We start from the raw sequence: 26,956 nt of genomic DNA on the forward strand, positions 1-26,956 counted from the left end.
TCTGTCTTTGATTACAATGGGAGCAGGATTAGATTTAGTATTTTCAATCTTTCACCTTCATTTTATTTGTTAGAAATGTAAATGTCAGTGGCCACCACTAAAGCATTTAGGTGCCTTACACCTTATATTTTAAATAACAAAACATAAGCTTTTTCAGTTGAAAAGCTCTATAACAGAACCTTGTATACACTGAATGAATGGCACAACCCCAAATATTACATGGATTGGTAAATCAAGCAAAAGCATGCTTGTTTTAAAGGGGCCCCCTAAAATAGTTTAGACCCAAAGCAGTGGGAATGGGTCATTTTAAAAAAAATTTACTAAAACCTACTATGAATACAAACGTTTTCATGAACACTCCCGCCCCTCCCGATACAATGTGCTTGGAATCCCTTGCGGCGTTTAGATCCCTTCCCAAACATTGCAGCCTGCTGCTAGGGCATGAGAGCTGGAAACTGACGCGAGCAGCAGGGGAAGACAAGCCCGACAGGGCCCCTTGGAGGCTGTGCTCTGATCTGGGGGGAGGAGGGAAGGCAGGAAGGAAAACGTCAGCCTTGCCGGAAGCGCTTAGGGCTGGTGCAGTGTGTTGCTGCTGGCCGGGCTGGAGCCGCTTCGCGTGCGGCCAGCTGCAGGGGAGGAGCGGCGCCCCGGGCGGAGCTGCAGCCATGGGCAGGACCGTGACAGTGGCTACCTGTGCCCTCAACCAGTGGGCTCTAGATTTTGATGGCAATTTGGCACGGATTTTAAAAAGCAAGTGGGGGCACGTTAGGGGCAAGGCTTCAGCCATCACCTAGCGGGGAAGCGGTGGCTCCCTGGCTTTGGGGGCGGGAGATTTCTCTCAACCTCTTGGGGCTGCAGCTGGTGCAAAGTGGGTGGTGACTAGAGAACTGAGCCCCACGCAGGCGGTCCATGAACTCTTGAGCCCCACTGGTGTCCAGCTAAACTCAGCGCAGGGGGTGATGTTGTTGCCCTGATTGAATTAAAATGGGATATTTTTTTTTTTTGAGCCAGAGTGGGTCAGCCGACAGTTTTAGGCTTTTTGGTCCCCAGTGTGGCTCCCTGTGTCCCTTTCCCATGACAGGGAAGAGAGCCATGGGAAAGTGACACCAGGAACTGCTCTGAGGACCTGGAAAGCCTAAGATTGTCCTGCCAGCTGACCCACTCTGGCTCAAAGTGGGAAAGGAAGAATGGGGGGAAAAGAGGAGGGTGCTGCTTGGAAGGAGAAGAGTGAAGATAAAAGCCCAGTCCCTTCCTGACCAGGCAGAAAGGACCCTTTCTGAGCAGCTCAGAGATTGCCTCTATGATGCCCTCCTTTGTGGCAGTGCACAGAGGCAGCTGAAGCTCTCAGTGGTCAAGCCAGCATCAGTGTTCGCACAGTAGATTTTCAGCCCTGCTTTTCCAGGAGTTGATCTGTTGTGCAAGGCCTGTTTCCTTGTTCTTGCACCTGTGGAGCTCTCCCAGTATGGTATAGTTGTGAGGAGGAGCTGCTGCAGCCTCACGTGTGTAGAAGTCACTGAACCGAACCACTGCTTCAGTTTGTACAGCCCCTTCTGACCCATTTCCTTTTTTCTTAGCTTCCCTTTGTCATTATAAGGTTCTAATGGCTAGATTTTCAAAAGAGCTCTGCTCCCAGTTAGGTATGTAAATGAATGATTATTGCTAAGCACTTTTGAAAATCTGGCCATTTTGTTAAGGTGCTAAATGGAAACTGAGCTCTTCTGAAAAATCTGCCTCTAAATAAACTTGAGCCAAAAAGGATGGTGACACTTCAAAAGGACTAAAAGATTACAGGATGACACTGTTATATGGATGGAGACTATTAAAACCAACCTGAGACTTTATGTCCAATACTGGGATCCCCTCTGCACGCTGACAGGTTAGATTACCATTTAATGTTTTCTGTTTAGAATGGACTCATCTTCTCCCCCCCCACACCCTACCCTACCATTTTATAGGTATTGAAATAGCAAAATACAAAGGAGCAAGATACAGACTTGGACCAGAGCTTGAAATTTGGTGAGACCATCTTAATTCCTGTATATTTGGTATCTTTTCAAGGGGGAGAAGTGTATATTGCTCATCAACAGAATAACTAAACAACAATGAATGGTCAAGAACAAATCGTAATGCAGAATACTCTGTGTAATAGTATGCAAATTGCAGTTTAAACCCCAGGGTTGGCTTTATGAGCAAAAATGTATTAATGGTAGTGAAGGGTGCAGGATTGGGTCCTTTGTTTTACAACTCACAGTGGCATCAATTATTAAGTGTATTATAATGAAAATTCCAGATGGTAAATGTAATGTTCAGTTCTGTTCTTAGTTTAAACCATGTTATTTTTTTGTGAAAAAGAATACTTCAACAACAGTACTGTAGAATTTTAAATGCTGCCAATGTAAATGGTAAACTATATAGTTTGTTTGTACTCTGTGTAATTTCCATCTGTTTGAGAGTTGTTTTTATTTATTTTAAGTGGCAGTGGCTTACTGATCTCATCTGAATTTTTTGCTTTGTAACTTTTTGTACACAGTGGCTATGGCTGTTCAGATCACTATTATGAGTCCGATACACTCTTACATTCATTTGAAGTTCTGGCAAAGCTTTTGGAATCTCCTGCCACTCAAGACATCATCTGTGATGTGGGAATGTAAGTGTTGTGTACTTATTATGAAGAGGCAGCTGCACAGGAAAAAGGTGACCTGGGTGCCTGAGCAGACACTACTGCAGGGGTGGCCAGCTTGATCCTGAGAAGGAGCCAGAATTTATATGTCACTAGCTCCCGCCCCTGCTCCTAGCGCCTCCCACCCACCCACCCACAGCCCCACCAATCAGCGCCTCCCCCTACCTCCCCGTACCTCCTGATCAGCTGTTTCGTGGCATGCAGGAGGCCCTAGGAGGGAAGGGGAAGGAGCGAGGGCACGGCAGGCTCAGGGGGGGGGCGGGAAGGGGTGGAGTGGGGGCAGGGTCTGTGGCAGAGCCAGGGGTTGAGCAGTGGGCAACCTCTGGCACATTGGAAAGTTGGCGCCTGTAGCTCCAGCCCCGGAGTCGGTGCCTGGACAAGGAGCCGCGTATTCACTTCTGAAGAGCCGCACGTGGCTCCGGAGCCGCAGGTTGGTCACCCCGGCACTACTGGATAGTAAGTACTCTAGAGCTACAGTGGCCCAGCCATAGCATTGCTCTGCACTGTAGCATAGACACTTAATACATCAACAGAAAGGGGTTTTCAGTTGCTTTAGTAAATCCACCCTATCAAGAGGTGGTAGCTTGGTCGAAGGAAGGGTATACAGTGACGGTTAGGTTGACCTAACTACATTGAATGGGATGTGAAATTTTTCATAGCCCTAAATGATGTAGCTAGTTGACCTTAGTTGTAGGTGTAGATACGAAAATTTTTCAATAGTGCCTTAATGACTTAGACTCCTAAGCCCCAATTTTAAAAGTGATTTAGGCTTCAAAGTGCCTAAGTTATTTTAAAAATGGGACTTGGGCTCCTGAGTCACAAAGGCACTTTTGAAAACTTATCCTCTGTATTTAATGTTGTTGTCCAGTACTGTTGCGGTTCAATGACAAGACAGCACAAAGCTTTAAGCAAGCAAACAGGCTGGTCTGCCAACGGACTTCTGCCTGTCAGCTTTCCACTCTCTCCTTTATTCTTTTCTCTCCCCCCGCGCATTACATTCTCCAACAGATAAAAGGAATACACTGGCTTTGTTTAACATTCTTATTTACCAATTTCTATCTACCGCATTCCTTGCTCTCGGGCCTTGAGCCCAGTCCTGGGAGGCTTCCCACGGTTCATGTCATCTGGGCGAGATTCCAAGGTTCATGCCCTTGAGAGGAGGTGTGTGTGCACAGCTCCTATACAACACTCTGGGTGTGCCCTGAATGTTGCCAAGCGCATGAACCCTGTATGAATCCTACACAGTACCAGGAGTTTTGCTCCTGCACATGAAGTTTTTACATGGGAAGAGCTGTAGTATGAAAGTAAAAAATAAAAACCTGGGGTTTTTATTTTTCAAACTTAAAAATAGTGAAACGACCCTGTTTGTATCCAGAAGAAAAAAAGAGATTTCTGATGATTCTTTTTTTAAAGAGATTTGAGTGGAAGGATCACTAGGATTTAGAGCATACTCTTGGGAAACGAAAAGTCTGGGTTCTATTTCTAGGTGATCATGGACTCATTGTGTGATCATATACAATTCTTTCAATCTTTCTGTATCTCAGTTTACCCATCTGTCCAATGGGATTAATACTTGCATCTATCCCAGGAATGTTGAGGCTCTATTTATAAATATATGTCAAGGGCTTTATGATCCTAACTAGCTATCACAGAGAAACTACTTTCATGAGTAGAAGCAACCTTACATTGACATTAGGGAAAATGTTTTCAATTATGTGCTGTATTAGGTTAAGTGGTTCTGAATTGCATCATTTTAAAATTAAATATATAAGGTCAGCTTGTCTACTCTGTTGACACCGCTGGAGATTCCACACCAGTCAAATGTGGCAAAGGATGCTAAAATATATATCACATTTGCAGCAGATCTCCTGGAATGTGGTAGATATTTTTAATTGGAGTGTTTTTCAATAATCAGCTTGTTTTATTTAATAAACTTAGCTTCAGGTAACACTGATTCTTTTTTTGTACAGGCCTGTTATGTGCAGAAATGTTCGCTACAACTGTAGAGTGATCTTTTTAAACAAGTATGTATTTCTTATCTAGATAATACCTTTTATAGTCACAGGTTAGGTTAACTTCTTTGTATATAGTTATCAATCGAAAACAAATCATATGTGAACACATTTATATTTAAAGGGGCAACGCCAGCTTCATACCTGTTAATTTCAAAGAGATGGGCAATTTTTGTGAACTTTCTATTTACAATCACGTCTTACTTCTTAATGTAAACATCAAAGATTCCCACTGCTGTGTGATGGACCTACGAAGCCAAGAGAGGAAGCTGAAACAGGCCGACTATGCAAGGGGAAACAGTGAAAATGACTGTATATTAATTGCTGTCAAATATGCAAAGTAAACATACTGAAAAAATAAATAGAAACTTGGCATTTCTTAATACTCGTTTGCCTTTGTTGCAGTGTAAGTACTTAAACCCTCTCTCCCACCTTTTTTTTTTTAAAAGGAAAATTCTTCTGATCAGGCCAAAGATGATACTGGCAAATACAGGAAATTACAGGGAACTTCGATGGTTTACCCCATGGAGCAGAGCACGGTGGGCTGTGTACAATGTACTACTGAGGCTGCTAAAAAGCATGGATTTGCCATTGCAGTTACAGCAAAGGGATTGAAATCCCCATGCCAATTCATTATTTCCACTGCAGGTTCAGCAGCAAGGGAAATTCATTTAAGCCACCTAATGGTATTTCATTTAGAAAGCTCTTTAAATAGGACTAAACTTGTATCCCATACAGCCATGCATGGAGGGGAGGCTCTTTAAAGAATAGAGAATCTGCTGCCAATGTGGCAGTGTCCTTCCCCTCCATACCACTTCCCCTGACTGCTTTCAAACCAAGCAGAATCCTTTCCGTGGAGTCTAGGGTTGGAAGGGTCCCCAGCCTGTTTAGGGATCTAAACCCACCTCCAGCTGGGTATCTTCTCTAGATGTTTACAGAAGATTCTACCTCAAGACTGGAGCATGGATTTCTGGCCGCCTCGCGGCACAATCCACATGCATTGATATAATGGTCCCTTCTGACGAATTCTATGAAACATCAGGTTAGCATTGACTGTAGCATTGAGTTCAAGCAGAAAATTTATTTCTGAGCATTGCTGATTTGTATAATTGTTTTAGGTTTGTGGAAGAATATTTTCTCCCCAGGATGATACAGGAGGTGACAGGACAGGTGAGTTTAAGGAATATGTTTTCTGATTTTGTTTTAGTGTCAACTAGGCATAACTTAATCAAAAAGAACTTAATGACAGTAAAAACTGTTAGGCCAAATTCAGCTGTCAGTGACAATAGTGCAAATTCAGTGGTTTCAGTGAAGTTTGAGTTATTTGTGAGAATGAGTGAATAATTTAGCCTTATTTACTTAAATGTTAATGTTCTGCGGCAAGGCAAGAGGGTCCAAAGTTTGCCCAACAGAGGATCACATTGGCTGCTTACCAGGAGCTGGAGGATCATACCTGAATTTCCCAAAATAGAACAGATTTTTCTCCTTGCTTCATGCACAGGTGCAACCTGCAGCAGTTGCATGTTACAGCACAAAGTGCTCCATCTTGATCTAAGTAGACAGCTCTGACTTATTGCCGCACCTTTTTGTTAAATCTGAGGGTGGCTTCTAGAACTGCATGGGCTACCCCTGTTTTCCAGGATCTTTAATTAAAAAGAGATGAGCCTGAACCAAAACCCTAGCTCCTAACACCACTGGAACTCTGGGAGAGGTAAGAACCTGATCTGGATTTTTCAGTTTGGGCCTATCTCGAAGTAAAATCAGTTTGAGATTAGAGAATGTGCATTGTGCTTTTGCTTTGATACTAATTTTATGTAGTTCAATATTTTTATTTTTTGGGGATTAATTTTTTAACTCCTATAAGGCAATGCCCCCTGTTAAACATGCATGTCTGTGTTCTCTGTTTACTTCAGGAAACTGTTCCCTTTGGTGATGCAGTGCTAGCAACCAAAGATACATGCCTCGGGAGTGAAATCTGTGAAGAGCTGTGGGCACCAAAAAGGTAAGAAAACTCATGGTGATCGGGGGAGGCCCGGATGACTGGAAAAAAGCTATTGTAGTGCCCATCTTTAAAAAAGGGAAGGAGGAGGATCCAGGGAACTACAGGCCAGTTAGCCTCACCTCAGTCCCTGGAAAAATCACGGAGCAGGTCCTCAAGGAATCAGTTCTGAAGCACTTAGAGGAGAGGAAAGTGATCAGGAACAGTAAGCATGGATTCACCAAGGGCAAGTCATGCCTGACTAATCTAATTGCCTTCTATGATGAGATAACTGGCTCTGTGGATGAGGGGAAAGCAGTGGACATGTTATTCCTTGACTTTAGCAAAGCTTTTGATACGGTCTCCCATGGTATTCTTGCCAGCAAGTTAAAGTAGTATGGGCTGGATGAATGGACTATAAGGTGGGTAGAAAGCTGGCTAGATCATTGGGCTTAATGGGTAGTGATCAATGGCTCCATGTCTAATTGGCAGCCGGTATCAAGCAGAGTGCCTGGGTCTGGTTTTCTTCAATATCTTCATTAATGATCTGGAGGATGGCGTGGATTGCACCCTCAGCAAGTTTTCAGATGACACTAAACTGGGAGGAGTGGTATATATATGCTGGAGGGTAGGGATAGGATACAGAGGGACCTAGACAAACTAGAGGATTGGGCCAAAAGAAATCTGATGAGTGCAGAGTCCTGCACTTAGGACGAGTGCAGAGTCCTGCACTTAGGATGGAAGAATCCCATGCACCACTACAGACCGAGTGGCTATGCAGCAGTTCTGTAGAAAAGGACCTAGGGGTTACAGTGGACGAGAAGCTAGATATGAGTCAACAGTGTGCCCTTGTCGCCAAGAAGGATAATGGCATTTTGAGCTACATAAGTAGGAGCATTGCCAGCAGATTGAGGGATGTAATCATTCCCCTCTATTCGGCACTGGTGAGGCTTCATCTGGAGTCCAGTTTTGGTCCCCACACTACAAGAAGGATGTGGAAAAAATTGGAAAGAGTCCAGTGGAGGGCAACAAAAATGATTAGGGGGCTGGAGCACATGACTTATGAGGAGAGGCTGAGGGAACTGGGATTATTTAGTCTGCAGAAGAGAAGAATGAGGGGGGATTTGATAGCAGCTTTCAACTACCTGAAAGGGGGTTCCAAGGAGGATGGATCTAGACTGTTCTCAGTGGTGGCAGATGACAGAACAAGAAGCAATGGTCTCAAGTTGCAGTGGAGGAGGTTTAGGTTAGATATTAGGAAAAACTTTTTCACTAGGAGGGTGGTGAAGCACTAGAATGGGTTACCTTGGGAGGTGGTGGAATCTCCTTCCTTAGAGGTTTTTAAGGTCAGGCTTGACAAAGCCCTGGCTAGGATGATTTAGTTGGGGATTGGTCCTGCTTTGAGCATGGGGTTGGACTAGATGGCTTCCTGAGGTCCTTTCCAACCCTGATATTCTATGATTCTATGAAGACAAAGAGATGAATGAAAAACAGGATGAAACATGTCCTGAAGCTGCCAGAAGGAGAGGTGCCTCTGCAAAGCTCAGTTAATGTTCTTCTATGGAAAAAATCTTTCAGACAGTACCGGCATAACTTGGATTATCAAAACATAACAAGGAGCAAGAAATGCATGTGGGGGAGGGGTCTAAGTAAATGGGACAAAGAATTTTGTTGTCTTTATGTATTACAGTTTCAGTGTTGAGAACTCTGTGTGCCCAAGTCACTCCTTGGGATGACAGATAAACCTGAGAGTTTTAATTAACCAGTTTATGTATCAGGAGTTTCATTGTACTACAGTGTCTTCCAGGATAATACATATGGAACCAAACTTTTCCACTATGGTTTTGTGTGTCTTTTGAAGAATTAGGAAAGATACTCATTGCAACATTCCCACCTGGTGTTATCTAGATCGGTGATCTGCTAGGTCACTCCAATCCTTGACTCTGGGAGCCAGCCTTACCCTGCTTTGCTGTGAGAACCCCCAGTCCTGGGCTGTTCATGCACAGCCTCTGGCATGTAAGCTGCTCCAAGCTACTTGCAAGTGAATATCACTAGCTAATATCTCCAGTCCCAGAAACAACCATAGGAACCTCCGTCTTGCAGCGTCCAGTTATGCCTGCTGGACGCTGCAAGCTTATATAAGTTCGTCAATTTAACAAAGAAATTGATATGTACCAGGCTTGTTCTCCCAAGGGGAGTCTCTGACACGCTTCAAAACAAATGCACTGCTTCAGGTAGAATAAACAGATTTATTAACTATGAAGATAGATTTAAAGTAATTATAAATCAAAGCATAAGAAGTCAGAATAAATAATAAATAAAATAAAAGCAAAACGCATTCTTAATGCTGTTCTTAACCCTTTCAGTGTCCTTACAAACTTAGATGGTTCTCACCATAGGCTGGCTGCTCTTCAGCCAGGCTCTTCCCTTTGATCGGCGCTTCAGTCGCTTGGTGGTGCCTGTAGATGGAGGTGGAAGAGAGAGAGCAGCATGGCAAATGCCTCTCCCTTTTATCATGTCCTTTCCTCCCTCTTGGCTTTGCTGCTCCCTTTCACTCCCCCCCGAGTCAGGTGAGCATAAGGGCTTGTCTACGCTTACATTTTATAGCGCTCTAAGTTGCTGGCTCACGGGTGTGAAAAATGACCCCCCTGAGTGCAGCACATCTGAGTGCTTTAAAGCGCTAGTGTGGACAGGCTCTGAGCTAATCGCCTTGTGGAGGTGGATTACCAGGAGCGCTGGGAGAGTATTCTCCCAGCGCTCGTGCGCGACCACACGCACACTTCAAAGCGCTGCTGCGGGAGCGCTCCCACAGTAGCGCTTTGAAAGTTTCCAGTGTAGCCATGCCCTTAGTCTCTTCAAGCAAGGTTGATCAATTCCCCTGGTGTGGCCTCGTGCAGTTGAGTCATTGCATCGTAGCTCCCTTGCTTGACACCGCACCTGGGCGTTGGTTACTTTCCTTGCTGTTGCCTCTGGGGAGCTAATGTCTGGCTGATTCCCCAACTTACAGCATGCTTTAGTGACCACCATACAACACAATTCTCATAACTTCATATGAATTAATGATATACATATATGGATAGAGAAATGGATTGAGCAGCAGATAACCTTTCCCCTGATACCTTACAAGGCATGCTTTATACGTAAGATCACGATTATATGGAAATGAGGAATATGAGGGTTACAGCACATTCTCCCAAGGTATAGAATGTCACACTCGAATGATGAGCCTGATAGTGGTGTTACTTACATTGGTGTAAATCAAGAGAAATTCTTTAACATCACAGTGGTGTAAGTGAGATTACTATCAGGCCACTTATCTGCAAAGGAGACTCCCAATCATTGTACCATATTCAGAGAACCTAACTAATTTCCACACTGCAGAATTTTACCTCCCTCATGATATCACTTGCACACTCACCTACAGGTGTATTATTCACTCTTTAATTTAGGTTTTATTCATTTTTAATGATCAGTTTTATTTTTTTTAAATTTAATAGTGCAGGCAGTGCATAGCGAAATAGCTGAAGCTAACTCAGGACATGCAAAATTCAAGACATACTATTTAAAGGGTATTCAGTTGAGGCTCTGGAAATTTCTTTCCTGCTTATGGGGAAAGTAAATTCTAGTGCACAGTTAAGTGCCCTTTAAATAGTGTGTCCTGAATTCTGTTGTTTTAATTTTTAAATTCCTTAGACTTTTTTATAAGAGTTTTTTCTGTTCTCCTGTAGAGGTTTAAAATTCTTTACAAGGGAGAAACTACCTAGGGTCCAGGTCTTTTCAGATTAGCAGGCAGGACTGGGGAACTAATTGACATGCAGGGGAAACAGTGAAACTGACTATAATACAAAATGCTGTCAGATGCATAAATTAAACAAATAGGAAAAAAAATGTAAATGTTTCTCTAAACTCTTTCAGTTCTAGTCATCCTTTGTTCCTTGTAGCTATAGAAGGTGCAAAATTTTCAAACGTGTTTGATTGTCCTTTTAATATCAGTATATTTTCAACCAATTTCCTATAAAAATAATTTTTTAAAAAATGCAACATGCTCGTTTTCTCATTTCCATGTCATGTGACTGTAGTCGATCTATTTGTGTTGTGGGGTTTGCTGAGAAGGAGAGAGGAGATCTATGGACCTTGGAGGAATGCTTTAATTCCCTCAATGTTAGAAATCTTCTTTTGTCTCAAAGAAGGATCATCTTATCTTTTTGCTTCGCTGGGATCAAGATATTCAGATATAGGAACAGGTGACTTCCTTTGAATTAGAAGGATGGCATTTGATGATCAAAGCCCCTCCTTTTCTCTGGGAACCAGTCCATCCATGACAAAGGAATAGTGCTATGCAGGGAAATAAATATGATGCTTTAGCAAATATGTCCATTATTTGAACTAACCAAGACACATATTAAACTGGCAGTGGACTACTCTAGGCATGGCAAAGAGTTGTCATTAGTTGCCACTAATTTTAAGTGACACAGAGGAAATGCCAGATGAGTATTGTACTGTTGTTTATTTTTACAGCCCTCATATTGAAATGGGGCTTGATGGGGTGGAGATCTTCACTAATTCGTCAGGGAGTCACCATGTGCTGCGGAAAGCTCACACCCGTGTGAATGTGGTAAATTCTGCAACAGCAAAGGTAGGTCTTTTTAAAGACCAACTCATCTTTTCGTTACTTAGCCCAGTTTTTCAGGGTAGTCTCCTCTACTCTGACAGGGCATAGTGTTGCGCCTGTGCTAGTAATTAAGCTTGATGGCATTGGAAAGCTGAATCTGTCGTCCTCTTCTTTTCATATATATCTACCAAGGAGAGTCAGCAAAATCTTAAACCAGGATGTATTTAATTAAACCAAGCCCCAGGGATGTGAGATCCAAAGATTGGGCACCTTTGATTCTTCTCTATCTTGGTTCCTTTTTTAAAAAAACAAACAAACAAAAAACTATAACAATAAAGAGACAATTCAATGACAAGAGTAATTCAAAGTGACTAATTATTTTACTGTTGAAAGCATGAAATGTTTTATCCACTTTATGCCACCGCACCTTATCCTTTTGCCTTCAGAGGTTTATAACTGCCGTGGAGATGAGCAAGATGATGATTTTTTCTCAAGGAAATTATTTTTTAAAAATAAAGATGTTAAGACATTTTGCATTTTTTATATCTAAAACTCACCTTATTTTAAAAGAAAAAAGACATATTCAGTCATTAGGCAAAAACTAGATTTGTTTTTAATAGAGATTGGGGTGAGGGGGAAACAAACCCATGAATGGCAAGCTAAGCCATGAAAAGTGATTGCTATGTGTATGTGTATGACTGTCTCTTCATAGTAATTTAACATGCTTTGCTTGCTTAACAATGTCAGCTGTGCCCCAAGACATCCAAACATAATTTCTTCCTCATTTTGCCAAGCCCTCTGTTATAAAGAATTGTTGTTTTTGTAACACCCCCACATCCTGAATTTTGAATTTCAGTTCTAAAGTATAGGCCTCTACTGCTTGAACTAAAGGGGCAACTCCATCTGGCGGTAACAGCCATCTGAGGGAGATGTAACATATGTAGCCAGTGTGTTGTATTATTTGTTTTCACAGGGCCCTACAAAGTGCTGAGCACTTTTTTCAAATGAAAAGGAAGGAATGGTCCCTAAATTAGCCACAATGTAAAGACGGAGAGTGGACTTTGGGGGTGGGGTCAAAAGAAACCAGTAGTTTTGCCTTTTAACATTCCATAGTTTTCAAACTGTTATATTTTGGGAAAAAATATAATACATTTTTTTTCTTCTTAGAATGGTGGGATTTATGTCTTAGCCAATCAGAAAGGCTGTGATGGTGATCGTCTGTACTATGATGGTTGTGCCATGATTTCTATGAATGGAGACACTATTGCTCAAGGATCCCAGTTTTCACTGAATGATGTGGTAATAAACTCAGGCTGACTGACACTGTGAGATTCATTTCACTCCTTGGTCTCCCTCAGCCTGGCATTGCTATCCTTTTCTCAGACCTTGTTGCAAGGTGAAGTCAGTGGGACTGCTTCTATGCTGAGGCTTTTCAGAAATTCTCCCGCCATTGGTCTAGCACAGGTTCAATTCCATTGGTGCTAGGTTGGCTGGATGCCCTAATGTAGACCAAGCAAGTACCTTTTTACCAAGTTATCCAACCCTGCTCCAAGGGGGTCTAGATGTCACATTGGTAAAATAATTGCCTGCCCCCAATCCACACCAGCACTTCTTTTTTTGTCTGCAGTGATGGAGCTGCAGGAGGGGAAGAATTTCTGAAAAGCCTCATGTAGACGAGGCCTGGAGGTTTGGATATTGTGCTGAGGAGCAGGCCTTGTTGGTTTATATGTGCTTATTTAAGCAGTTGGACACAAAGGTGTCAATTAGAATGTAATAATTATAGGCTTAATTTTGCAAACCCTTATGCAAACAAGAAATTTGTTAAGTCAGTATGAACTTTCTCATGTAGAGATTGTGGGATAGTTTATTGTCCAGTGCATTCAGTATAAATTGTTCTTATTTCATTCATATGAGGAATCCTATTGAAGTCACTGGTCTTTCACTCATGAGTAGATTGAGCAGGAAATATCTACAGTGGAAATGGCTGTATCCCTTTTAAAACAGTTCTTTGTACCATATATTTGGGTTTGAAAAGCCATTCTGTACCTGTGTCAGAGGTCTAATTTTAAATGCCTTTCCCCAGGAAGTCTTGGTTGCTACACTGGATTTGGAAGATGTTCGAAGTTATAGGGCAGAAATTTCATGTCGTAACTTAGAGGTAAGCATTCTTCAAATGTGTGAACTTGTGCTCTTTGATGAATTTCAATAAGTCATTGAGTCAACACATTTTTAATTATTGAAAGAGACTGTTGAAATACTTTGGTTTCTGCAGTATTCCAGAATTCCAGTATTATCTGGGAACATGCTTTTATAGATAAATGCTACATTAAAACTGATGACTTCCCAAATGTTCTGTTCTGTTAATTAGGCAAGCAAAGTGAATTCCTATCCCAGAATAAAAGTGAATTTTGCTCTGTCGTGTTCTGATGATATATGTGTACCTACCTGTGAGCCAATCCAGTGGAGATATCATAGTCCTGAGGAAGAAATCTGGTAGGCATAAATGAGGTGGGGAAATGAATTTACTCAAAATAAAAATATAGTCTGTTGCATAGTTTATTGGTAAGGTTAAAAAAATTTGGAGACTAAAATTATTTCTTGATGGTGTGTGAAGTCCTAGTGGAGAAGTGTCTAAACAAAGGAGATCAATAAAGACGCATTTTTAAATATGAAATAGTTCTTATCTTATAACTGTTCTGGAATATTTATTAGGGCTGTTGATTAATCGCAGTTAACTCACGTGATTAATTCAAAAAATTAATCGCGATTAAAAAAGTTAATTGCGATTAATTACATTGTTAAACAATAGAATACCAATTGAAATGTATTACATATTTTTGGATGTTTTTCTACATTTTCAAATATTTATTTCAATTACAACAGAATACAAAGTGTATAGTGCTCACTATATTTTATTTTTATTACAAATATTTGCACTCTTAAAATGATAAAATAGTATTTTTCAACTCCCCTCATACAAGTACTGTAGTGCGATCTCTTTATCGTGAAAGTGCAACTTACAAATGTAGATTTTTTTTTTGTTACATAACTACATTCAAAAACAAAACAATGTAAAACTTTAGAGCCTATAAGTCCACTCAGTCCTACTTCACGTTCAGCCAGTGGCTAAGACAAACAAGTTTGTGTACATTTACAGGAGATAATGCTGCCTGTGTTTTACTTACAATGTCACTTGAAAGTGAGAACAGGTGTTCGCATGGCACTTTTGTAGCCCGCATTGCAAGTGTTTACATGTCAGATATGCTAAACAAGGGGTGGTGAATCTGTGGCTCTGGAGCCACATGCGGTTCTTCAGAGGTTAATATGCACCTCCTTGCATAGTCGCTGACTCAAAGGCTGGAGCTACAGATGCTAACTTTCCAGTGTGGTGTGGGGTGCTCATTGCTCAACCCCCTGCTCTGCCCGAGGTCCTGCCACCACTCCACCCCTTCTCCCAAAGTCCCTGCCCCTTCCCCCTAGCCTGTCATGCTCTCGCTCCTCCCTGCTCCGCACCAGAGCCTCCTGCGCACTGCAAAACAGCTGATTGCAGCGGGTGGGAGGGAGTGGGAGGCGTCGATTGGCAGGGCTGCTGGTGGGCGGGAGGCGCTGGGGGCTGGAGGGGGTTAGCGGATGGGTGTGGCTGCTGACATATTACTGTGGCTCTTTGGCAATGTACATTGGTAAATTCTGGCTCCTTCTCAGGCTCAGATTGGCCACTCCTGTGCTAAACATTCATATACCCCTTCATGGTTCGGCCACCATTCCGGAGGACATGCTTCCATGCTGATGACACGCGTTAAAAAAATAATGCGTTAATTAAATTTGTGACTGAACTCCTTGGGGGAGAATTGTATGTCTCCTGCTCTGTTTTACCCACATTTTGCCATGTATTTCATGTTGTAGCAGTCTTGGATGATGACCCAGCATGTTGTTCATTGGGTAAGGAATGGTGTCCCTAGCTCTGTTTGTCAGAGGGTGGAGATGGATGGCAGGAGAGAGAGATCACTAGATCATTATCTGTTAGGTTCACTCCCTCTGGGGCACCTGGCATTGGCCACTGTCAGTAGACAGGATACTGGGCTAGATGGACCTTTGGTCTGACCCAGTATGGCCGTTCTTATGTTCTTAAGAACACTTTCACTGCAGATTTGACAAAATGCAAAGAAGGTACCAATGTGAGATTTATGCAAAGAAGGTACCAATGTAAAGATAGCTACAACACTGGACCCAGGGTTTCAGAATCTAAAGTGCCTTTCAAAATCTGAGAGGGATGAGGTGAGGAGCATGCTTTCAGAAGTCTTAAAAGAGCAACATGCCGATGCGGAAACTACAGAATCCGAACCACCAAAAAAGAAAATCAGACTTCTGCTGGTGGCATCTGACTCAGACGATGAAAATGAACATACGTCGGTCCACACTGCTTTGGATTGGAATGGTGGTTGAAGCATGAAGGGATATATGAATCTTTAGAACATCTGGCAAGTAAATATGTTGTGACGCCGGCTATGACAATGCCATGCGAATGCCTGTTCTTACTTTCAGGTGACATTGTAAGAAGCGAAAAGCATTATCTCCTGCAAATGTAAACACGCTTGTTTGTCTGAGCGATTGGCTGAATGTGAAGTAGGACAGAGTGGACTTGTAGGGTCTAAAGTTTTACATTGTTTTCTTTTTGAATGCAGTTTTTTTGTACATAATTCTACATTTCTAAGTTCAACTACAATACTTTAATGGGGGAATTGAAAAATACTATTTCTTTTGTTTTTTTACAGTGCAATATTTGTAATTAAAAATAGATATAAGTGAGCAATATACACTTCGTATTCTGTGTTGTAATTGAAATCGATATTTTTGAAAATGTAGAAGACATCCAAAATATTTAAATAAATGGTATTCTATTATTGTTTAATAGCACGGTTAATCATGGTTAATTTTTTTAATCTCTTGACAGCCCTAATATTTGTATTTTGTAACTTTCAGCCTTGGCCCTGCATGTTGGCTTTGGGACTACTTAAGACGCAGTGAGCAGGTAAGAACTCTTTTCAACATTGTCTTTCTATGTTTTAACCATAAGAACAGTATAGGTAGCTTGCCTCTACCTAGATCTCTTTAGAGCAAGATTATTCTGGGAGACTTTTCACTAGTATCTTCAGTTCAAGCTTAAAGCACTTATTCAAGGTATGTCTAACTGTTCTCTTCAAATCTGTTAGTGCTCAGTCCTGCTTTCTTTAAATTCAATAACAAAACAAAAAAATTGACAAAGGGGGTTTTTTGGGGGGGTTTTTTTTTGGTAACCTAAGTTGGTGCTCCAGTTTCCTGCAAGCAACATACTTTTAATGGCATGATAAAAAATGGCAACCTTTCTACACTGTCCCCAGAAACAATACACCAGTTTCATTGCTGACTTGCACCCCGGCAATCTGATTAAACTCAATGGAATTGTGTAGGGTGTAAATCAGCACTGAATCTGGCCAGATTGTTTAGGATCCCTCAAGAGAAATTCCTTCTAAGAGCTTCATTCATGAATCTGTTTTCTTTGTGCATTCATGTTGCTGTTGATTTTTTTCTTTTGCTTCTGCTTGGTTTTGGGCCCTCTTTTCATCCCTAACCCTAAGCAAAAAAAAAAAAAAAAAAAAAAATCAACAGCAACATGAATGCAATCCTATCACACAAGTACTGAATTGTGTTGCTTGTATTCATGCCAGTTCTGGGCTTGCTCCCGCATCCATTGAAATCCAGTAGAAAACTCATATTGACTTCTATGGGAGTAAGACTGGGCCCATTATGGCTGTTATGGGGATAAGTGTATTACTCATGCTTTCCCTGTAACATGAAAATGGAGGGTGACTATCATGTAAACTATTGATGAATAGGACAGTGAATTTAAGATTTAACCCACATCACCAGTTTATTGCATCTGCAACCTATTCAACCATTGCTAACGTGCACACAGATGAAATCTCAGTAGTAGTTGAGAGCCTACAGAGACACAGGAAAAAGTACTAGCCAGTTACAGCTCTCTAAAAATAGGAGGTCCATAACTATAAAGAAAACATACAGCATCCATTACAAGGTAACTGCTTTTACCATTCCTTCTCAGGAATGGTAAAAGCACCTTCCAACTTCTCAAAAGCCATTTTAAGTAGATGGACAAAGAAAAGTGCCAAACACGCATACTAGCAGTTTGATTCCAAAGATCGTGTTTTGAAATAAGCAGAGGATCACATTAAGCAATGATCCAAATTAAACAGAGTGGATTGGATGCTAAGAACTCCATCCTTCTTAATTAGCTTTCCTTAACCACACTAGAGAGTGAGGACCTGTTCAGCAGCTTTTTCTAGCCATCAGAGTAAAGGGTTTAACCTGAGACTTGGCTTGGTTAGCCAATGCAAAGTGATAAGGGTGTGAAAGGGTGAAATGCTTTGCTAGATCTGTTTTCCAATGAAGTACTACCAGAATTGACTGGCCCTGCTGGCTGGAGCATGCATAACTCAGCTGAGGGAGGATGCAGGAATAGGCTCAAAATATTGTTTCTGAAGGGTAAAATATGTTTTTACAATGGCAGTTCTCACAGCTTTTCCATTGTTTGCTGTTTAAGGCAGGATTTCTCCTACCACTTAGTGGTGGAATTGACAGCTCTGCTACAGCTTGCATTGTGTACTCCATGTGTCGCCAGGTTTGCCTTGCAGTCAAGAATGGAAGTAAGTTGGGGTGTGTGTGTGTGTCCTTGTCAAAGTAATCAAGCTTGCTAATGGTTAGAGGTAAATGAATATTAGCCATTAGTACAGTACATAAGGTGCAACATACTGGTTATGTGCTTAATCAGAGATCAGGCCCTACCTTTTCAGTGGAGTGTGGTAGCTAATTGCCTTAGATGCCTTTTGAGAAACCCAGCCAAAATGTGGATCCAGATTTCAAAGATCTTCCAAATTGTATTTATGGGGTTTGGTCAGCTATGAAACTCAGGCTATGTCTACACTTATGGCGTGTGGAGTACACATGCAGCATGCCTGCTAGCGGGGGCATAAATAGCAGTGTAAATAGTGAGGCATGGCTTAGGTGAATAGAATAGAGTGCCCAGCATGCCTGAACCTTGACTCTCTATGTGCCCAAGTAGTGCCTCCCATGTCAACACTGCTATTTTTAACAGTGTAGTGTCCCACTGCCTCCCTGCTGCCAGAGCCTTTCCCTGCCATAGTGTAAAGCTGCAGTGGGGGCAGGGAGAAGGGGGAAGAGCAGCAGGGAAAGGCTTCAGCAGGAGATGACAGCAGGGAAGGGCTCTGGCAGAGGGGAGCTACCAGAGCCTTGCCCCACCGCCTTCCACTGCCAGGGCCTGTCGCTGCCGTGTGTAGCTACATGTGTAGTGCATGTCTTCACTTATGGGCAGTGCATAGAATACACAGCCATGGATCTGGATTATTCTTTGGATTTACTATCCAAACTTTGGGATGTTTGGGTCTGGTGTTCCAGTTTATTGTGGGAGAGTTTATTCATTTTGGGTGAAATTCAACTGTGTACGTCGGCCAGCACAGTTCTTAAGCAGCGCTTAAGTCTCACACATGTGCTTAAGGAAAGTTAAGCCCTGAAATTGTGTTGAAATAGTTCATAAACTTTGAGCTAGTCCTTTGTACTGGATTAGCATTTCATCCTTTATGAAGCCTCTTTGTAATACATGGGACAAAACTTTTTTATATTTATAGACGCAAAACCAGCAGCAAACTCAATAATTCTCTTTGATGGAATTGAGAACGTTTGAAATGCCAGCAAATGAAGTGTTACCTTATTTTGTGAGGGGCTGTTGTGAGGCTTAGTTCCTTTATGATTGTAAAGTGCTTTGAAATTCTCTAATGATTCATGCTGTGGAAGAGCAAAATATAATTAGCAGTAGTACAAAGTGTCTGTGATGGTTCATCTCCTTTCTCCTTTTACTGGATTTCCTGCAGATCAAGATGTGCTGGCCGACGTACGTAGGATAGTGAATGATGAGACCTACACTCCTGAGGATTCCCAGGAATTCTGTGGACATATCTTCACCACTTGTTACATGGCTAGCGAGAACTCCTCCCAGGATACATACAACAGGGCCAAATTGTTGGCTGAACAAATAGGCAGGTATAGAATAAGAAATGCTTGGATTAAATAATGTTGCAGTTAAGATTTCATATACAGCTTCAGGTTTTCTAAAAGACCAGTATCTGAGTAATAAGGGTGGTAAGTAGAATATTACAGCCTTAATACCTGAGTGTATGTGTGGGGGTGGGCATTAGAAACATTGGGGAAGAACAGGGAAACCAATCAACTGAACTTGAAAAGTCTGCGCTCCAGGCTCCCCAAGTCTAGAAGCCAGATATTAGGTGGTGGCAGGCTTTAGTGCCTTACCCCTGTGTCCTTGATTTACATGCTAGAGAATTGAGGGATTGCTTATTTTCTTCACATAAGGAAGACAAAGTTAAAATCATTTGTTTTATACTGTTTTACCTAGTCCGAAGCATGCAAAGTGATTTACTTGTGCTTGTAATCTTCTCAGCTATCATATAAATCTAAACATAGATGTGGCAGTGAAAGCCATTGTGGGGATTTTCAGTATGGTGATGGGCAGATCTCCCCAGTTTCGTGTCTGTGGAGGGAGCAGCAGGGAAAATCTGGCACTACAGAATGTGCAGGTATGCTTTTGTTTTCCCCAAAGGATCCAGCCCACATAATCCTTCTTATACTAACATTTGGGGATTAAGTGACACTGGGATGCGGTGTTCACTAGTCACCTGTGGAGACCGCAGTTCTACATGTGGCTTAGTTCTGAAGTATATTGGGCTCATCGTAGTTATTAGTGGATGTTTTAATTTGACTTTGAATTCTGTGTTATGAAGGAGAAAGTAGTTTGCTTTGTAAATCTGCTTTATTTCTCAATTTGATTTGTAGGCTAGAATAAGAATGGTCCTTGCCTACTTGTTTGCTCAGCTGAGTCACTGGGCTCGCGGGATGTCTGGCGGGCTTCTAGTGCTCGGATCAGCCAATGTGGACGAAAGGTGGGCGAATATTGGAAATCTATTAAGTCATCGGAAGTCAAATTCACTGCAGTCTTTTGTAACTCCACTGTATGCCAGTATATACCAATGCCCCAGGAAATATACTTAATTTAAGAATAAAATGAGTGTACTGGAATCAATGAAACTATGAACTGAACCAAATCAGTCGACATTTTTTAGATGCCCATTTGAGAATTGGTGCAGTCATTTGATAAAAAGAACAGCTGTTCCTTTCTCAGCAACCTTCAGTAGCGAAGGTGACCCATATAGTAAATAGAAAACAAAAGTGACACTAATATTTTGTGTCTTTTGATGACTTTGTTATTAGAGACTTAAAAAACAAACAAACAAAAAACCCCCAACAACTTTGGAAGCCATGCCATATATTTAAAAAAATCAGGACCAAGTTTAGTAGCTTGGTCATAGTATGGTGGGGCATCACAAAGGATAAAGGTGACCTGTGACCATGGGAGCCTGGAAAGGTGGGATTTTAGTTGCTATTGAGGTAAGTAAGGCAGTATTTTAGTTGTTTTTGTGTGAAATGCCCTGCTTCATTGGTTGGTGGAGGCATCACAGTTAGATTTACAGTTTGCAGATCCTCAAGTTGTAAATGTGGGAGTTGGGCGTGAATACACTGCAGTGTAATACAAAACAACAGTCAGACATATTTAAGTAAGCCCAGGGTTAGTGGGACTCACGTTAGCTGACTTGTGTTACAGAACCCTGGGCTTAAGTGTCTACATTGTATTTAAACCCTATATTAAGACTTGTCTACCCTATGCTCTAACCTAGGGCTCGGGCATCCACACTGCAGTGCGCAGACCTGAGTCAAAGTTACCATATCCCAAAGTCTCCTAAAATGTGGCCACTCTAGCACTAGGACTGTGCTGCACTGTGGGAAAACTTTACTGCCTGCCCTGCATGTTTTACATGCTGGAGAATTGAGGGGTTGTTGTTACAGGAATAGCCCACCAAACCCATTGCAAACCCAGGAGGCTCTCTGATGGTGTGCTTGTAGATGGGTGATCAGAAGAGAATGGGTTAATGCTGACCTGAGCTGCTACTGTTCGCTAAGGGTAGCGGGGAGTGGCTTCCCTTTTCAGTAGCGTGGACTACAGATTGTTGGGATAGAGAGGACTAAGGAAGTTGTCCCATGGAATTGTGGGATACTTTTGGATGAGTTCCAGGACCCAAGTCAAGCAGCCCTGCATCTACACTGCGAAGCAATAGGGCTTGGACCCTGGTCCTGGTTTGACTAGAGCTTTGACCCTAGAGCTCTGCAGAGTCCTGGGACCCTGGGTCAGCGTAATTGGAGTGCAGACACAAGGAGGCATTGGCTTAAGCCTGGGCTCAAGCATAGGCCTATGTTGCAGTGTAGACATTAGAGACCCCAACCAAGATCAGGGCCCCTTTAGTCCAGGCTCTGTACAGACACACTGTGCATTGAAACTATCCCTGCCCAGAGAGTTTACAGTCCAAACAGAGGCACAGAGACTTTCCCAAAGTCATGGTGAAGCTCAGAGGCGGAGCCCCCAGCTCCCAAGTCCTAGTTCAGTGTCCTATTCACTGGACCATCTTGCCTCTCCACAGAGTAGCCTGTAAATTACTTACCCCACTGATTTCCCAAGAAGGTGAGATCAGGTGAGTCTCTGAGTGGTTGGATTATCCAGGAAAGTTGAGACCTCAAGAGGGAAGGGCCCTAAGAAGTGGCTTGTGCTAGTCCTGGGAGGCAGTCAGCCTACATTGCTTCAGAAAATACAGTCTTCATTTTGTTTTTATTTTATTATTTTATTAATACATACAATGCTAACTGCGGTTGCAGTAGGTATTAAAATATTATCACCTCCCTGCCAGAGACCTAATGATCATTAGAGTAGCACTACCATGTCCGAACATTAATCAGTTTACCCCTTAATGTCCCAATGACTTTAAAAAACGGATAGCCTTATAAATACACATGAAAACATAAAAGGCCCTATTTCTAGGATTTTGGTTGTTATATAAAGTTCCTTATTCTCTTTCAGTCTTCACGGATACTTGACTAAGTACGATTGCTCCAGTGCTGATATAAATCCTATTGGTGGAATCAGCAAGACTGACTTGAGAAATTTCATACAGTATTGTATGGAAAACTTCCAGCTTACAGCACTCAGAAGGTGAGTGGTAAAGTAATGATTTACTGGTTACTGGTGAAACTGTGCTAGCATCCATACTCCTCTTCCTCTCCTACAGTGTGTGCTCATCTGTAACATAAAGGAACCCCAATTCTGAATCTCTGATGCCACTGTAATACATGTGATAAATAATAATAACTTCCGTGTTTAAATGTGGTTGCAGCTAGTACATTTTTCCTTATTAGTGTGGACAGAGATTTTTCTCTGAAACCCAGGCAGCCTAGTAGCACTATTAATATTGGCCATCTATACCTACCAAATTTCTTTTGTCTTTAGCATAGCTTTAAAACAAGGATATATGATGGTTCTTGCAAAATACATCCAAGTGAATATTTGTCAAGGAAGTTGTGTCATAAATGTTCTAGAAACTATATTTAAACATGATTGCTACTAGGGCTGTGTCTACACTAGGGTTTATTTTTTGGCAACTTTTCTTCTATCATTGCTAACGCCAACTGGTCGTAACACCATTGGGGGTGCTAGTGGAGACAATGCTGCCGTGACGGCCTAAGTTTTTACACGATGTTATTTAAATGGGACGGTGTTAATGTGGTCAGCTTCAGGAGCTGTTCTATAATAGCTTTCCCAATGTTGTTACCATCAGGGGAGCTTCAACCGTGAGAGACTCTTGGCAAAAACTCATTGTAGGCAAGGCTAAGCTCTTTTTCAGCATAGCCTGGACAGGGATTTAGATGGATGCAAGACTGTTTGCTGTTTCTGTGAATGTAGCACAAACTATTGAAAACTTCAGTTGCATAACTGATTGTTGCTGTGCTTGAATCCTGAGGTCCTTATTCCATTTATACTCAGATTTGATTCAGGCAAATATATGATGACTATGATTTTACTATAGGCATCACCCTGTGCACCTGGGAGAACTTTTGGCACAAATAGCAGTAGTCTAGTAGATGTCCCATTTTCTTTTCACGGTCATTTTGCAGGTTGTGCTCCCGAAATGGACTTAAATAAAGCACTTGATGTTTAGCAGCTAACGTGATTGGTTTGAATGAATGCTTTTTCCTACACAGTATTATGTCCGCTCCACCAACTGCAGAGTTAGAGCCCCTTGCGGATGGACAACTGTCTCAAACTGATGAGGTAATGGGCAGTGACTTTAAAAAGCTCTGGTAAGCCTTATTCACAACTTGTATTTTTTCAGTAGTGGAGAGGGGCAGCATCGCCGGACTATGACCAAGATAAGTTTCTCTCCCTTTGAATGGTCTCATAAGCCATTCCACAAAACAGCTCTGTAAACATTAATATCTGGCAGAAGACTTGTTTATACAGGCCAAGAGTTTCAAAAGTAACTGGTGTTTTTGGATGCCTTGAGTTTTGGTGCTCCACTCAAGATATCTGTAAGGGGCCTGTATTTGAGAGGGTGAGGGCATAGCCCTTTCTGCAAATCAGTCCGCTTTAAGGCCTCTCAAGGCCCCCCAAAAATGGGAGTCTCTCAAAGTCACTAGTCACTTTTTGGAAATATTGGCCCCAGAACTTTGTTTCCTCATTTTATTTATTTAGTTGCATATGAGATCACTGTTCAAACTTATGAACACCATTGAAATCAAAGCTGGTCTAAATTCTAGGGAACTGTACTGTGTTTCTAGGACGGTGGAAGGTAAGTCACGGCACAATTTAGTTTCTTGTTTTCAAGCAGAAGGCCAACGTCTAGGTTTAGCTTGCTGATATGAAGCCTGTGTTCAAATACCACAGAAGGAAAAATCCTTTTTATTCAAGAAGTGCTCTTGCTAGCTAGATGTAATATATTCCCATACAACAATTCTGAAATTCCATTGCAGTCCTTATTTTAAATGGAGATTGGTTTTTCAATTTAGTATTTCTCTGATTAACTAAATGTATTATAGTCTCCTCTAAAATAATTCATTCTGACTCATGTTATACATTTTCAGTGCCCTTTTTGTGTGTGTGATTTCAGGAAGATATGGGGATGACATACACTGAGCTCTCAGTCTATGGAAAACTAAGGAAGATGGCCAAGGCTGGACCTTACAGCATGTTTTGTAAGCTGATCAATATGTGGAAGGAGATCTGTACCCCAAGAGAGGTAAAAATTAAAAAAATCTTGCGTTTAAAATCCTCCATTAACAGAATTTACGCTTGGAAAAAGATCACATGTAGTTTTCATAACTTAAGAGGAACAGCTTAATCAGTCTCTTGTATTTAGAAATACCCTAGAGAGGTCATAACATGTTAAAGGAGAAAAGACCAAATTTCAAGAGAAATCTCTCTGTGGAAACCTGTCCACCGACACTGATCACACGCTCACTGCCCACTCTCTGTGTTACATTTTGCTGTTTTCTGCTTCCCAGAAGATGTTCTTCTGCTTGTACAAGCTGGCACAGATCCTAGAGTGATTCCAGCCTTTTGTCTATACTGCAGACTATTAGATCAACACTTAGGTATTCTGAAGGGAACTGTTTGTTTAGTTTTAGATCTATACATGCATGGCCAAATTCTGCCTTCCCTGATATGTGCCCAACCCCCATTGAAGCTAATGGATGTGCCATGAATATATTGTAAGAGAGAAGGTGGCTCTTGATTTTCAAAACACCTAAAAGAAATCTACATCCATATATCCTGTGACAGAGTTGGTTGGAGGGATGTCATTTCCATGACATTTCAATGGGCACTTGCTTTTATCCTGGCAGTGCCCTTTCTGGGACCTCTGTGAGGTAGGAAAGTCCTATTATTCCCATTTTACAGATGGGAAGCTGAGGCAAAGAAAAGCTAAGTGACTTGCCCAAGGTCACACAGGAAGCCTGTGGCAGAGCAGGGAATAAAATTTGGGTCTCCTATGCAGGCCAGTGTCCCAAACCCTGGGGTATCCATCTTCTCCCTTATAAGAAACATTTACAGCAAAATAGTATAGATGTGTTTCATTGTGACACTTTTGTGCATTCTGATACTTTAAATGCATATTACATGCCTCACTTCCTCTGTGGTAACATACATTAGTAGTGCTAACTGATATATATACATTTGGATTTGTGAATTAGCTCACTCCAGAGTAACTTGCTCATCTAGAATTGTGTTTCAGTTCTGAGACATTTCAGTTGACCTGAAACTATGTGTTTTGTACACCAGGTGGCATCCAAGGTTAAGCATTTTTTCAGGATGTACTCAATTAACAGACATAAAATGACCACCCTCACACCTGCCTATCATGCTGAAAACTACAGTCCTGAGGACAACCGATTTGACTTGAGACCTTTTCTTTACAACTCTACCTGGTCCTGGCAGTTCAGGTCTATAGATAAACAGGTATGCATGGTTCACTTCTGCTCTAGGTTTATTTTAAATCATTTGTGATATGATAAGCCCAGTTCCAGTATGTCTACATAGACATAGATTCCTATGATCTAATTCTTAGGAGATCTTACCTCTGTCCGGGTATCCCCACCCCAGAGCCTTGCCACAGCTCCCAGGGGGTAAGATGGGGAAGAAGAAACAGGGTGAAGGGGAGACACAACTGTGAAAAGTTTGGGGACCACTGATCTATGCTTATGAACTCTATGCCCATTCAGAGCAACGGGCCAGCACACAGTAACAGGAGTCCATCTACATGGACCTCATTGCAGGATTGGGACCTAAAATGGTGTGACAAATTCAGTAAGAGCTGGGAAATTCAGAGTAAAGGTGTCTGCCCATCTTCCTTTACAGCAATCCCCTCTTTGAACCTTGAAGTCAGTGGAGTTACACCGGGGATTAATTTGACTTTGCATGCTTGGATATAGCAACTGTTTTTAGACTGGCCACTGTGAGGTGTGTAAAGGATCAAGTGGTAGCTGTAACTATGGTTTTGTTGGCTTTTGGGGGGCTTCAGTCACAACCTTAACATTAAGAAAAGGAGTACTTGTGGCACCTTACATTTTCTTTTACCATAAAAGTGCTTGGCTGAGGAATTTTAACACATGGGAGTTTTCACTGCCAAAGATTTTAAATTTCAGTTGCTTTTAAGAATATGTTTATATATGCAATAAAATATTAATTCCCATCTCTATGAAATGTTAGGCATGCTATAATAGTATCTGACTCTCTGGAAACCTAGGATAAAAGGTACCATATGCTGCATTCCCTTTTTAGCCCCACCCTACAACTCATAATTTTGGGCCTTTTCCCATTAAAGTTTAGGGCAAAACTCCTTTTGGCTTCAGTGGGAGCTGGATTGGATATTTCTGTAGGAACAGACTATAAAAATCTGGCCTCTCTCTTTGTGCCTGTAAATATTTATGGGCACAGTGAATATCACTTAGACTTGTAATGACCCAGTGTATTGGCATATGCTTCCTGTGATATTACTTGGGCCTGCAGGTATTTGCCATTGCAAACTGTGTGCAAAGAGGGGGGCCAGTTTAAAAAAAAAAATCCATTCCTTAAATTTTTGTTTATCCAGTAGGTTACAGCAGCAGCCTGTGCTGGTGACTGTTTCAGAAAGTTTTTCAGAAGACTCAAAAAT

General features: G+C 41.7%; 1 protein-coding gene across 1 annotated transcript in view; it reads left to right on the top strand.

Moving 5' to 3' along the window:
- Nucleotides 1-616: 616 nt before the first annotated feature.
- The window catches only part of NADSYN1 (NAD synthetase 1), a 28,989-nt gene continuing 2,649 nt past the window's right edge, over nt 617-26,956 (top strand). Inside the window, exons 1-20 of the mRNA XM_077818501.1 lie at nt 617-750; nt 1,956-2,016; nt 2,531-2,647; nt 4,651-4,704; nt 5,142-5,231; nt 5,811-5,862; nt 6,606-6,694; nt 11,189-11,306; nt 12,450-12,581; nt 13,366-13,440; nt 13,651-13,775; nt 16,263-16,311; nt 17,881-17,983; nt 19,226-19,394; nt 19,810-19,945; nt 20,202-20,308; nt 22,333-22,464; nt 23,511-23,580; nt 24,416-24,544; nt 25,585-25,761. Coding sequence (XP_077674627.1) covers nt 666-750; nt 1,956-2,016; nt 2,531-2,647; nt 4,651-4,704; nt 5,142-5,231; nt 5,811-5,862; nt 6,606-6,694; nt 11,189-11,306; nt 12,450-12,581; nt 13,366-13,440; nt 13,651-13,775; nt 16,263-16,311; nt 17,881-17,983; nt 19,226-19,394; nt 19,810-19,945; nt 20,202-20,308; nt 22,333-22,464; nt 23,511-23,580; nt 24,416-24,544; nt 25,585-25,761 — 2,070 coding nt within the window. The 5' untranslated portion in view covers nt 617-665. The remainder of the gene's footprint in view (nt 751-1,955; nt 2,017-2,530; nt 2,648-4,650; nt 4,705-5,141; nt 5,232-5,810; nt 5,863-6,605; nt 6,695-11,188; nt 11,307-12,449; nt 12,582-13,365; nt 13,441-13,650; nt 13,776-16,262; nt 16,312-17,880; nt 17,984-19,225; nt 19,395-19,809; nt 19,946-20,201; nt 20,309-22,332; nt 22,465-23,510; nt 23,581-24,415; nt 24,545-25,584; nt 25,762-26,956) is intronic.

Source organism: Eretmochelys imbricata, chromosome 6 (assembly GCF_965152235.1).
Source record: "Eretmochelys imbricata isolate rEreImb1 chromosome 6, rEreImb1.hap1, whole genome shotgun sequence".
Lineage (NCBI taxonomy): Eukaryota > Metazoa > Chordata > Testudines > Cheloniidae > Eretmochelys > Eretmochelys imbricata.